We start from the raw sequence: 14,914 nt of genomic DNA on the forward strand, positions 1-14,914 counted from the left end.
TCTATTTGACTACTTTTGACCATGTTTCATCACCGTATACTTTGGGCCTGATATGTTTCTTTTAAATTGTTTGGGTATGTTAGTCAGATATTTGAATTTTTTCTCTAGTGCTTTATTCTTGAATATTTATTTACTTGCCATGGATAATGGTAAGGTAACTATATTTAATCCACGCTCTACTGTTGAGATTGTTGTAAATGTCATGCTTTATGTCGTTTATGTTTGCTGGCTTAAAAATCTGTATTGCACTCCATCGAGTGTTATAATGGCGGCGCCACATGTGTGGAGTAAATTGACCCCACTAGATTTTGGGAAAACCATGGAACATATATAATTATATATATTTAGGTAAAATTGATCCCCTATCAGCTTCCCCTTTGTGTGCTATATGGCTTGTTATTGCTATTTTTACCTTGAAGCTTCCAAATTTTCACTCCAATGGTAAGGCATATGGCTTGCATATATTACCTATAGGCTATGAATCACCGACCCTTCTTATTTAATTAATTTATTTTCAGAGGACACGCTGGGGACACTTCGGGGATACACTAGAGACATACCAAGTTGTTTTTTCCCCCCATTTTATTTAATGCTTTTCATGAATGTTTATTATTTTATTTTTTTAGATTTAAATACTTAATAGATCATCCATAATAAAGATATAAGCTGTAACTTGTAAGTAAATCATGGAATCCATTGGTTTCTGAATTTTTTTGCAGATGGGAATATTCTGCATGCCACCTTCCTCTATTATACCTCTTCATAATCATCCTGGAATGACTGTGTTGAGCAAGCTTTTATACGGTACATTAAATGTAAAATTATTTCATTGGATTGATGTGCCTGGGCCTTCTGATCAATTGCAAGGTTTGCCCTTTTGGCTATATATATATATATATATTTTCAATATATTTAACTGGTTCTATGCTGCCTAAAAATGTTTGATTGATTTAGGGTTTACTAATGTCCTTTGATGGAAAAACTTTAAATGCAAGCCTTTTGATGGTCTAAAACTTTAAATGCTAAGTCTTTGATGGTCTAAACTTCAAATATAACTCTTTTTGATGGACTGACACTCCAAAAAAAAAAAAAATCCCTGTTTGGTAGCACTTATAAATAAACTTTTTTAGCTTATTTGAGAGCATTTTGAATGTTTGCACCAAAAAAAAAAAAAAAAACTCTCAACTTGTTTAACCAAACCGGTTCAACTTTTTTCACAGATTATGAAAAGCTGCATCAAATAGATTTACAACTTATTTTAATTCTTTTATGCTAATAATCTAAAAAGCTATAATGAGAATGCTATATAAAGTTATGAATGTTTTCGGTAGCAGGTGCAAGACCTGCCAAGCTTGTTAGGAATGGTGAGATGAGGGCCCCTTCTGAGCCAACAATTCTGTATCCATCGTGTGGAGGCAACATTCACTCTTTCAAAGCCGTGACTCCATGCACTATCTTTGACATCCTGTCTCCACCTTACTCTTCTGAGGATGGGAGACACTGTACTTATTTCAAAAGTCTCCAAGAGCAGATTTGCCAGGTAAGAGTTACTAGTGCACATTATTCGTAAATTTTGATAATTTAGTGAATGAGAATTCTCAGTTTTTATGTTTTTGCTTTTATTCTTTCGGGTGTTGTTTTATTTTTTTTCATTGAAGGTACTCTTGAATTGGATGGAGTGACCACCTCGGAAGTGACTTGGTTGGAAGAGTTCCAACCTCCAGACGACTTTGTGATTTGGAGAGGGCAGTACAAGGGTTGTGTTATCAAAACTTGAGGTCTTTTTTTCTTTTTCTTTTTGTATCCATCTTTTTAAAAATGAATTGAGCACTTCATTTGGGTAGTTTGAGTTGAATTCTGGAATTGAGTTGTCAATAGCCATGACAATAATAAGTTCTGTTGGCTAATATGAGTTAGGCATTTGACTTTGTACATAGTAAATATAGTTATCTAATGTAGTGACCTCAGCTTTTACACTTTGAACACCAACGAAATTTGAAAGAATCGCACCCACTCTTGTTCTGTTCATGAGTATTTTTCTTGTTGATTGTACAACATTTTTTGTTTAAAAAAAAAAAAAAAAACCCTTCATTTTGTTCAGCAAATATGTTGTGTTCTGAATTTTTGTGTTGCACCTCTGTTTATCGTGATTTCAGCTCAAGCTCGGTTTCTATGGTTTTGCTTCAGCTTTTGTTGGGCTCTCTCTCTCTCTCTCTCAATTTTTTTAAAATTTATAAAATAAAACAGGTGATGTATTGTCTGAGTCATATTATTGTGTTGTCTTTTATATATAGGAAAAGTTAGGGCCCCAACGCTTTTAAGTCCCAAGTGTTTCTTGTATAATGGTGGAGAGCCTAACCCCATGTTTGGATAAGTAGGTCTCCCTTTCTGCTCTATTGCTTATACATTCTTTGAGTGTATTTTGATAACCTTTTTTTTTTTTTTTTCCTTTCATATTTTCCAGTTTGCAATATCTCAGAAGTGAAAAAGTTGCACACTATCTGCAGGCATGAATTCATGGTCAGGGTTGTATTTTTTTTAATAGATTTTGATTACCATTGGAATGCTCTATCATGTGCATTGTACTTGTAGTAGTGTCTCCTTGGGCGTGTGTTTAAATGATTGTATTTTATATATTTTTGGTGGTTCTAACGATGAAAACAAAGATTTTGGATTGAAAGTGTTTATTTTACTAGAATGAAAGTAGAATGAATTGATCATTTTTATCAGAGTATCAATTCTCACGGTTGGTTTACCAAAACATGATTAAAAAGAAAATACATTATAAATCGAATAATTATTATTTCATAAAAAGACTAAGAAATAATCATTCTATTGTATTCCACTTAGAGTTTGTCGAACCAAACTGGGTACCAAGGCCAATCAAAATATTTTCCTTCACTTCCTTTCTTCAAAATAGTTTGGAAAATAATCTTTATTGGACAATTTTGTATAGTGTATATACAACAATAAAAATCATTTTTTTTCCCTCAACAAACCATAGTATATATGAAGCTGATGCTCATAATCCAAAATGAGATCTCAATAATCTAATCATCTATTGATGAAAGAGCAAAATACAAGACGATAAAAATCAAATTTGCATAATAGACACATTATTGCATCAAGTGTAATGTTGGCTTCAACAAGATTCTTTTCTTTTTCATCAAAAGTACAGGCCGTATATTTCATGAAATTTAAACCCCAAATAGAAAATATTCTAAAGTTTGTGTAAAATCAAGTGAGCACCATATTGCGGCTGAAGAGTTAACATAGCGAACGGAGCATGAGTATAGGACGGTGAAAGCTCAAAAGAGAATTGTTGTAGAATCGTAGCTATGGCCATCTTGGCTTCTAACATTGAGAAGTTTTGTCCAATACATACCCGAGGTCCAGAACTAAATGGGGAAAACGAAGCTTGATTGTTCTTCGTTGCCTTTGACACTCCTTCTGCAAACCTCTCTGGCTTGAACTCTTTTACATCGTCACCCCAAATTTCACGGTCATAATGTAGCAACATTACATGTAAAGAAACTATCACTCCCTCCGGGAGGGTGATTCCTCCTAATTTTATATCTTCATGGACCACTCGTTCCATCCAAACTAGCGGGGGGTATAACCGTAAAACTTCATACAAAATCATAGGCACCTGCGGAAGAGAAGTTTTAAAGATTACAGGTAATTAAATTTACATGAAGTGCAACATTGTGCATACAAATACTTTTCTGTCCCTAAAATATTGTACAAATTTTGACAGAAATTTTGGGTTTTTTAGCAAATGAAATTGTAGTTTCTCATGCAAAAATGATGCTCCAAAGAAAAAAGTTTTTCTCAAGCATGGTATAATTTGTGTAACAAAATATGTAAACATATGTCATATAGTACTAAATATAGCGTCTTCTGCACTACGGTGTATAGAATTATTCTTATAATTATGTCACTGCCACATATCATTTTAGATTTTGCATAGAAATTTTGGTAGTTCAACATTTTCCATAAAACAAATATGAAAGAAAATTAACATTCCCAGATCTTATTGGTCATGAATTTGAATTTGAAAGGGAAAAAAACCAGCTGAGATAACAAACAAACAATGAGGAAAAAACAAGTAAGATCTGGGAATGAATTTGAATTTGAAGGGGAAAAAACAAACAATGAGGAAAACAAAAGCACCACAAATACTTGTTTGGTAAGTAGGAATATAATCTTTTATGCAATAATGTCAACAAGAATTAATGATTTCCCAAAGTGAGTGTATATAGAAAGTATGTACTTACAATTTTGAGGTGATTTAAGCCATCAAAGTCGGGTTTGTTGTTCCCAAATACTTGTAATACCTCTTCCCTTGCACGTTGTTGCCAACTTTGATGCCTACTTAATAAAATCATAGTCCACACAAGCAAAATCGACGTGGTCTCCTGCCCACCAATGTAGAATAGCTTGCATTCTTCAATAACTTCTTCAATAGTCATTCCATCTTTCCTGTTATTCCCATGCTGTTCAATTTCTCTGAGATTGGATTTTAGTAATATACCCAATAAGTCATCTTTACTAGTTTCTCCTTCCTTCATTGCCTTCATTCTTTTATCGATGATAACACTCAATGTAGCATGTATTTCTTTATCAATTTCTTTCATCCTCCTGTTCCTCTTAGTTGGCAAAAACCTACACATGCAGTAGCGAATCATATATAACTAGCTAGCAACTATGATATATCTTTTTAACTATTGGCGTTAGCCCAGTGGCCAAGGCTCATCAACTTTACTAGGAGGTTGTAGGTTCAATTCCCCCTCCCCATTCAATATACCCAATAAATAAAAAATAAAAACAAAAATAAACATCTTTTTGGACAAGTTATATCAATGGTCCTTAAACTTTATCCCTTGCGTCAATTTGGTCCTTGTAGCACCCTATCTTTTTTTCTTTTCATTTTCTTTCTCTCAAATATTGTATATTTAGATTTCTATTTATCTTCCTTAGTACTGAAATATATATCTTTCACATTTTCTAACAATAAAATGAGCTAAACTAATACAGCATTGTTAGAGGTACCTACTATTTTACTTCCTCTCAAACTAATATATGCAGGTCCAACCAATTAGAAAAATATTCAAATTAAGTATTTGAGACAATTTGATTTTACCTCGCGCCTGGGATGTAAACTGTACTTGCAGTCTGGATTATAAGTGCAATTAGTTCTTTCTGAAGTTTGAATATCTTTCTTCCATCTTCATAGTTGCTACCAAAAGCTGCGCGAGATATCACATCGCTAGTCAAAGTTTGAAGATAAGGCCACACATCCACCTCACATGACCCTTCTGTTGAGGCAATATTGTTCTCCCATTTGCTTATCATCTCACTACAGCACAAATAAAATGCAGGTACCATATGCTATAAACAAAATCAAAAGACCAAAAAACCAAGACTCTGTCAGTAACCATATTGCAAGCTGTACACGAAGAAGAAGAAGAAGAAGACAACACTTGAAAACCAATCGATATATATGTGTAGAATTTTGTTCTATCATGAAGTTGCTTTTAGACACAGCAACCGACCACTAAAACATTTAACTAAATAGAGCAACTAAGCTTAAATAACTAACATGGTTAAATACACTATTGGTCCTCAAAGTATGCATTCTATATCATTCTAATCCATGATATTTCAACGTGTCAATTTGGTCCCCAACTGCCCAATTTGTGTTTAAATGGTCCTTAGCATCATTTCGCCAAATTTTATAAGGGAAGCATGTGGTATTTTTTTTTATTTTTTATTTTCCTAAATTTGGATGGAAATATAGAACCATATTAGTTGGAGACCGAATTGACTCAATTGAAAAATCGGAGAGTGGGAGACCAAAATGAAACAGAGTGCATACTTTGGGGGCCGACACTGTATTGAACCCTCATGATATGAAAATGGGTGGAAATAACCTTCAACTTCTCCATATGGAAAGCCGGGTTGATGATTTTTCTGTGTTTAGTCCATTGCTCACCATCAAGGGTAGTCAGTCCATTGGCTACCAACTTGATAAATGGATTTGACTTGGTCTTTTGATAGTTGAAATTCTTAGACAAGACTTCCTTTACAAGTTCAGGGTCCATGATGTTAACATTTGGTATTGGTCCAAACCACGTAAAAGACTTCTTTCCTGCAACTTAAAACTGAACACGTCAAACAGAAGTTCAAGAGCGATCAAATAAATATTCCTTGAACAAATTGAAGCAAGCAATATATATATACGTAAATTGTGAAGTTCATAAAGCTTGGTTTGGTTTGCTAACCCCATTTGATGAGACTTCAAGCTTGATTTGATTTTTAGTGAGGTTCATAAAGCAAACTAAATATGTACACGTGACCACAAGAAGATGAGTTAATTAATAATATCACACAACCCATATTTTCCAAATTAAGCAAGTAAAATTCTTGCTTACAGTAACCAAGAAGAGTTAGTTATGGTAGTTACAACTGTGTCCATCATTGAGTTAGTTAGTAGTGCTACGCTGTTGTGTCCGTCATCTACTGAAGACGTCATTCTTCTTTCTCTAGTAACAATTTTCCGTATTTTGGCAATCTCATTAGAGTTTGTTCTTAACTCTGTTCTGCGACTACAACTTCTCAAGTTGAGATTTATCTTCCTCAGTCTTTGTTGTGATTATTTCATATATGTCTTGTTTCGATTATCTGAACTGTTTTGTTCTACATATTCAATCGCTGGATTCAAATTTTCTTACCTTCTTCATTAGATTTTCTTGTATCCAATTTTCACTCACTTGTCACTATCAAAAATTTCATTTTGTAGAAGAATCAAGTCGAAAGTTATGCTATTCTTGGTTATGTTGATGAATCCATTCCATGCCCACCATTATTTTTCACTGATTCATCTAGAAATAGCATTTCAAACCTTTTTTGCCCCATGTTCTAGGGCAAACACATGCTCATGAAGTCTGACATCCTCTATCAAGTCAATACATTTCTTTATCCAAGTCACATATTCATGATCTTAGGCCGTATTTGTTTTATGGATTTGGAAAGACAAAAAGAAAAGGTATGTGAAATGTAGATTCATATTTCACTAATCTTTTCCCTTTTTTTATTTATTTATTTATAAATTCATATCCAAATCCATATCAATCCCCAAGTCCATGAATCAAACCCACAGCTAAAAGCAAAAACTATTCAATACTACCAATAGCAGTACGAACAGAAGGGTTAACGGAGGTAACAAATCCTGTGGAAGTGTTAGGATAAAAGAGTTGGATTGTGTTTTAAAAAATGAAAGGAGTAGTAAGCCGCTAATATCGGACTCTCCTTGCTTACCGAAGGTCAACGATACCAGCAGTCAGTGAATATAAGCATAGTTACCGGAGTCGTGCACCTTTTAGGACAGCTTTTGTTCACAGATGATATATAAAGAATATTCCCTGATATATTAAAAAGAACAAGAGGGGAGTAAGGAAGTTAAAATTGTATGATGAACAATTAAGGGAGGTTAAATTTGACAACAGAGGTGTGGTGAGATTGCTGAATGGTATTAAGTTGGGAATAAAATATGTGATTGTTAATCGGACAAAATCGTGGTTAAGGGTATAAAATTAATTGGGACAAGACGCTAAAAGAGGAAGTTGTGGCCCACCGCGTTTTGTTTTTCGTCATAAGTGATAATAATCCATCAGATTCTGTCCCCACACCAGCTAAGATATTTATTGGAGTTGGTGAGGGTAATCTTGAGACCTGATTGTTGATCCTGACTAGTCCAATAGGTTTTGGATGTTGAAGAAAACGAGATTCAAGCTCGTCGATAAAGAGTATGTTCGTCACGGAATAGAGGTTGTTGATTGGTTTTTCCCAGTTGATGTTTGGACGGACTACAAATATACTTAGTTAGGTAATGTCGAAAGTATTCAGAAGGGTGCGATATATATAGTGGCTGCTACTATTAGAGGAAAAAAATGTAAAATTACGTTAAGGAGTCAAATGTATTTTAAAACTATTTTAAATTGTTTTTTATAAGCAATTTTATTTGTAATGTTCAGGTGGATGGAGGTTGACGATATAAAAATTGGTGTTATTAAAGGTATTTTAGCAAGTGGTTTCAGTTGTATTGAACTTGCATTGCCTAATTTATTTTCTCAGCTAAGGTTGAGATACAAACAAAATCATAATTAAGGTTGATAAAATATCGATAAAATATTCTCCCTTTGCACGTCCAATGCAAGTGGTTTGGTCAGAGTAAATATGTATAACCGGAGGTTAGATGATAATGACAGTTTGCAGGCATATTTTATTTTCCTTATAGACTGCCAGTGCGAATTAGTGTATTATGGGAATGGTTATTGTTCCATTAACGAAAAATAGGTGCCATAGACAGTGAAGATGTAAAATTATAGACTACATTATCCAAATCAAAAGTATTTCTGTTTGATTTTGAGTTTTCAAAAATAATTTTTTAACTTTCAATTCCTATATTCTATGAAGCACGGGTACTCCAAAAATAGTGTCGTACGAGTACCGGGTACTTACCGGGTGCGGGTGCGGGTTCGGGTACGGGTACCGGTACGGCAAAAGAGGGTCCGGTACGTTTGGTTCATTCGGGTACGCCATGGGTACGGCGTGGGTACGCCAGAGCCTTTTTTTTTTTTTTTTTTCCTGCCCTTGCAGATTAGCAATTATTATTATTATTTTTTATTTTTTTTGTGCCCTTGCAAATCAGTAATTTTGATGTTTCTCTGTTGTCTTATCTGTCTGTATAAATTGTATAAGCATATCAGCAAATGATTTTGATGTTTTTAAAAAGCAATTTGAACCAAAAAAAATAACAAGGCCTATAAAGGGTAGTTCTGTGTATGACTATGCATTATGTTTTTGCTTCAGATCCTCCTAGAATTTCTTTATAAAATCTTTAATTATAACAAACTTTTAAAGTTTATGCACAAATCATTAAAAATTGATACTGTATTAGTTGATTAGTAGTGGTTGGGAATGATGCAATTTTATGTATTATGCAAATTGCAATTAACAACCTGCCCCAATTGAGAATTTTTTTTCTTTTACTGTTGGCAATTAACTTTAAATCTTTCTTTGGTCTCATGTTATTTCTTTGGTCCCACCCTATAAAAATAGCAAATTGATGAGCAAAAAGAAAGATTTTAAAAATAAATTATGATCACAAATTCACAGTGCATAACATGTCAAAGTAAGAGATTTCACAAATATTATTTTTAACACAAATTATAGGAAAATGAGTAGTTCTTTTTTTAGTTTTGATATTTAATTTTAATTTGTAGGTTGAATTCTTTAATCATAATTATATTTTAAAAAAAATCAGCGTACCGCAGCCGTACCCGTATCGTACTTTTTTTGAGTTTTGCCGAATCGGCATACCCGCACTCGTACCCGTACCGTACTCGTACCCGCACCCGTGCTTCCTTGCCTATATTCTACTATTAGTGAACAGTTTTAATATTTTAAATTTTTTTTTACATTTTAAATATACTTTAAAAAAGCAAAATATTTACCAAAAAATAAATTATTTTATAAGGAATTTTTTTAAAAATCTCTGATATCAAGATTTTATAATATAAATGACATATAATATTTTTATAGTAGTTGGAGTCTCTCAACATTTTCATAGAGAAAATTCGACATTGAGAAAATTCACCCTGACACAAAGAATTTTCAATTTTCAAAAAAAAATTGTGATTTTACAAAGAAATTTTGAAATTTCTCTAGTATGATCACACAAAAATTTCATCGAGCGACCTTAGTATATAAAAAAATAAAAAAATAAAAACATATTTAAACTATTCTACTATTCAAAGTTGGCAAGGATGTTTCACTAATTTTTCTTTTTTAAATTTAATATACAAAAAAAAAAATTAGTCGAAAATAATATACACCAAGTTGTTAAGGGTTTAAAAAAATATTATAAGGTAAAAATATTTATAAAATATCTTAAATATAATAATTAAGATTTAATCAATTAAGTGTCTATAATAGGATTCACTAAAATACAAAAATATATTATACTAATTGGGATACAACTACGTCAAATAGAATTTTCTAACTATTTAACTAAAAAAAAAAAATACGGATTAAAAACACACCCAAAAAAAAAAATTTATATTTCAAAATTCAAAATAACAAAGAGTTGCCCATTTCACTCCAAATCAAAACATAGAGAGATGTGATGAAACACACCGTAGTTGGAGATTTGGGTATGAAGGAAGGGCAAGACACGACTAGGCACTGCGTCATCGGAGATGCTGATGCGAGTGGAGCTGGCTTCTTTATCCATGGCGGAGCTCTCTTTTAGGTCTCCGAAGAAGAGCTTGTATGAGTTTCCATTGAGACCTTGTTTTCTGAGGCAACTCTCTAGCTTCTTCGGTCTTAACCATACCCAATTCAATATTCTCCATGATCCCCATATCAAGCTCAATAATACTACACCAATTATACCACATCCGATTGCACCAGACCACTCATTTATTATCTCCATGTGTGTACCCATGGAAGTTCACACACAAAGAGAGAAAATGAGAGAAAGAAGCTTGGAATTGGATAACCAGAGAGCAGAATATCAGATAAAAGTCATTCATTGATGGTAATGCTTGATGCACAAGCATGGTGATGTGATGATGGCACCCCAACTTGTCAGTATAAAAGTCATTGTTGACTCTACTCCATCCTTATCTATGGCCATTATATATATATACATCTACTCCATCCTTATCTATGACCAGTATATATATATATATATATATCTACTCCATCCTTATCTATGGCCATTATATATATATACATCTACTCCATCGTTATCTATATATATCTACTCCATCCTTATCTATGACCATTATATGTATGTATATATATATTTTGGGGTACATGGGAAAAGTCTATGACCATTATATGAAAGTGCCAAAATGCAATGAACCTAAATGCATGAAATGCCAAACATGCCCTTATTGTTGTCTTTCCCTATCGCAACTCTGTTGTTCCTATGTGAAGTTCTTTTCATGTTTTCCTAATACAAAACTCGCACATGTTGCCAACTATGTGTTTTGACAATATACCTAAATGGCCACCATGTTATGAACCCGGGAAATTCTAATATGTAAAAGATACACACTGTACACACTTTTAATTATATTTTTTTAATTATGATTAATTTTCTTTTTTAATTATGATATTATTTTAGTTATGACAAATAAATTTTTTAATTATGTTTAGTTATGATATTTTTTTTTTTTCATTTTTTAGTTATGATTTAGAAAATTAAAATTATGTCAATTTTTTTTTAATTATAAAATGCATAAGATATGTATCATAGTATTTTCCTATCACACACAAATCATGGACCATACAAATAAAAAATAAAAACTTGAATTGTTTTGGAAATTGTTGAGATGTCTTCATATTGTATCCACAAAGTTGCTATGACATGTTTATGCCCGTGTTTAATATTTAGTGCTCTTTGAATTGGTCTATAAATACAATTTGTCCCATGCTTTGCCGTAGACTTTGTTATGATTCATAGATTTGGGAATCAATCGAAAGCTCTTGATTGAATCTCAAGTGTTAGTTGTTCTATACTTTTTTTTCTCATAACTTTCATTTATTTAAAAAATTGCATAAGAATTAATTGAATCGTGATTTAAGAACTTTTTCGGTTTCTCTTTGTTTCTCACCACTTTCCTATTTAGTTATATATAAAAATCTTGAAATGAGATCCATTAGCTACACAACAGTAGCTGATGTACAAGACACAACACAACCACCACAATTCCTTCTTTGTCCAGTTTGCTCCATTGTTAGAGCTTTAGGTGGGATCATTTCTCCTGTAGCTCCACTTTTTAGTGTCCCCTTTCGGAAGTTCGAAATAAACCCTACAATTCGAACTCCCACGGTTCTGAATCTGATTCTACAAGTGCAATGTGAAATAAATAATCACCAAAGAGTCCAAATCCGACAAATCTTTTGAAAAATCGATTTTGAATCAAATTGCCAAAAATGGACTGCTTTGCCAAATACAGAATCGCCACCTAAATGTTTTTGAAAAAATTAGAAAACCCATGACTCGTGCTAAAGGTCACGTGTCCGTCATTACTAAAATTGTTTCGGCTCGAGAACTTAGGTACGAGAGGGGAAGGTCATGAATGAATTGAGCACCCCCACTCACCCGATCAAAGATCGGCCTCTACTAATCATGATATGAATCTTATTTATATTATAAGCTTTTGTTCCAGTTATTAGACTAGCATTACTATGTGATGCGCGCACACACAAGTATAGACTAACTTGCAAGAATCAGAACATTTCAAATCGTTTTTGTTTTGAAAATTATTTCGAAATATGTACCACTTGAAAAAGTGATCTCATATGAATATTACTCAAATTATTCTAATTTAAGCAACTAACCTTCATCTACAAGCATTCAAACAATTATAGCACTTAAGCACTTAGCCTCATGGCAAGCATGCTAGACATGGCAACAATCACACTCATGCGATATGCTAAAGCGAGTAAAGCCTCACCTAGTACTCCAAGCCAAAACAATGATAGAGTTAGAAAAAATGTATGACCCTAACTATGCGATATGACTAATGTAACACATGCAATATGCAATTACTAGGCTCAACTACTAATATGGCATATGAATCAATTTGATAACATGCGGTCTAAGCATGTATTCAAAGAAGTATATAAACTAACAATGCAGTTAGAATGATGAACCGAGCATCAGTGCATGCAATACAAGTGAATGCAAACATGAAGTATGCTAAACAAAACATGATGTCCCTAAACTAACCATCATAAGCTAGTAAATAAAAAGAAAAAAGAAGTGAGGTTAGAAGACACACACATTATTACATTGCGCTCTCACGAAGGAGAGTCCGAATGAGCTAACTAACTAACTAGCTAAGCTAATTATTACAAAATAAATTAAATTAGCTAAACTACTTAACTAATTATTACAACACAAAAAATCAACTAACTATTCTAGTTAACTCACTGATTACAAAATGAAATTGAATAACTAATTAGTAACAACACATATCAAAATTAATTAGCTACGACTAGTTAATTACAACGGATATCTAAACTAAGTATTTAAACTTAAAACTATGGGTGGGCGCGGGTCGGTTGCGGCCACGAAACCTCCAATCCGCCATCCGTCCGCCAGATTGGCGGATTGAAGATAATCAATCCGCATCCGTCCGCCAATCCGGCGGATGTGGATTGAGCGGATTGGCGGATTGGCGGATGGATGCGAATCCGTTTGGCGGTTTAAAATTTTATAAATTTTCAACATAATTCAACTTGTGCACTTCCTTAAAAAAAAAAGAAAAAAAAAAGTATTACAGTCAATGACTTAAAAAAGTATTACAATCACTGTATGCCTTATCCAAAGAAAGAAAGTTTGAAACTTTAGAATATCACGATCACTGTATGCTTCATCCACATATTACAATTACAGCATGATTCATCCCTATAAAGTATTACAATCTGTGATTCTTAAAATATAATAACAATTCAAACCACCAAAACCATAAACAGAGCAGTAGTAGAGATTGAATGTCTCTATATTGTTACATCTACATATGTTTTTGAAAACAAAAACCAACCAGTATATATCATATTTTTTATTTATTATTTTTAGAGTTAGATTTAAAAACTAAAAAATATAGATGAATAATATGTTTATTTTTTTCAATTCAAAAATATATTCAAGTTGAAAACTTTTTTTCAACAAAATATTTAAACTCTTTTTCAATTGAAAACACAAACATAATATTTAAACAAATTGAAAATACAAAGTCTTATAAATTACTACAGGTGCTCGCGATTTGGCGGTTTGGCGGTTCGGTTGCGGCCAAAAAATCTCAAATCCGCCATCCGTCCGCCAAATTGGCGGATTGGAGAAAATCAATCCGCAACCGTCCGCTCATCATCACGCATCCGTCCAAAATGTGGCGGATCGGTTCGGTTCGGTCGGTTTTGGCGGATCGGTATATCCGCTGCTCACCCCTACTTAAAACAAACTCGAAATGCAAGGAATGATCATGCACGTGCTTAGTTTCCACCCGAAAAGCCACTGTTTTGCTTTCGGAGAGCCTCTGTTGCACAATAGAACACTAACACTGTTGCCCACTTCCAGAACAGCTCTGCTTGGCTTAAAGAACACACTGCTGAATTTTGCATTAGTGGTCGGCCGGCTAGTAATGAAGGTTGCCGGCCACCAGTGATGGTCAGCTAGTCATCAATGGTGGTCTGCCGGCCACTGTTGCCCAGTTCTCCTGGCTGCAACAGAGGAAAAACAGAGCATATACAGAGTATTTCAAGGGCTTGTTTGCACCACTCACCCCTCCTTTTCATGAGCAAATCAAAGAAGTAGCAAGTTCGGTTCACAAACCATCAATAGATGCAATTTCATTGCATAATGGCTCATGAAACCAAGTGTGCAAGTTTAATAAATGCAACAAAACAAGACTCATACCACCTCCCTATCATGGAAGATCAAGGGAAGTAGTGACCTTGGAGACTTGAATCATTTCATCACTAATGAGTATGAAATGGTTCAAGTTTCTATGCGTTCAATTAATGTCCGATTGAACACAACCAAATTATTATCTTCACCATTTTTAGCCTCAATTTTAATTACTCCATTTTAGGTTACCAACCATTCTTTAATCAATTGAATCCAAAGAGTGAGTTTAAGTCCTCTAGTGGAGTGAAGTACCAAACCAAGAGTTAACTTAAGACATAAAAGAGATGTTAGGTCGTTAATAATGAACCCCTAAAAAGGATTAAACCATTAAGCATGACAACCTCAATCTCATGCTTAAAAGAACAAGAGGCTTGAAGCAACTCTCAAAGCAAAACAAAAGCCAAGAAAGGAGGGAGGTTACAGAGA

General features: G+C 33.5%; 1 protein-coding gene and 1 pseudogene across 2 annotated transcripts; one reads left to right on the forward strand and one right to left on the reverse strand.

The window, feature by feature from the left end:
* Nucleotides 1–584: 584 nt before the first annotated feature.
* Nucleotides 585–1,921, forward strand: LOC114270854 (plant cysteine oxidase 4-like; annotated as a pseudogene). Its single transcript, XR_014339031.1, has 3 exons — nt 585–867; nt 1,335–1,540; nt 1,659–1,921. The product of XR_014339031.1 is annotated as a plant cysteine oxidase 4-like (transcript).
* Nucleotides 1,922–3,035: 1,114 nt separating this feature from the next.
* LOC114321764 (cytochrome P450 CYP72A219) lies at nt 3,036–10,594 on the reverse strand. The gene is given in 6 exon segments (XM_082884710.1): nt 3,036–3,649; nt 4,278–4,665; nt 5,144–5,391; nt 5,934–6,151; nt 10,201–10,351; nt 10,353–10,594. Coding segments are annotated over 6 exon segments (1,545 nt in total). The 5' UTR covers nt 10,464–10,594; the 3' UTR covers nt 3,036–3,220.
* Nucleotides 10,595–14,914: the final 4,320 nt, after the last annotated feature.

This window comes from Camellia sinensis, chromosome 8 (genome assembly GCF_055761805.1).
Source record: "Camellia sinensis isolate YWXY chromosome 8, ASM5576180v1, whole genome shotgun sequence".
In the NCBI taxonomy this organism is placed as follows: domain Eukaryota; kingdom Viridiplantae; phylum Streptophyta; class Magnoliopsida; order Ericales; family Theaceae; genus Camellia; species Camellia sinensis.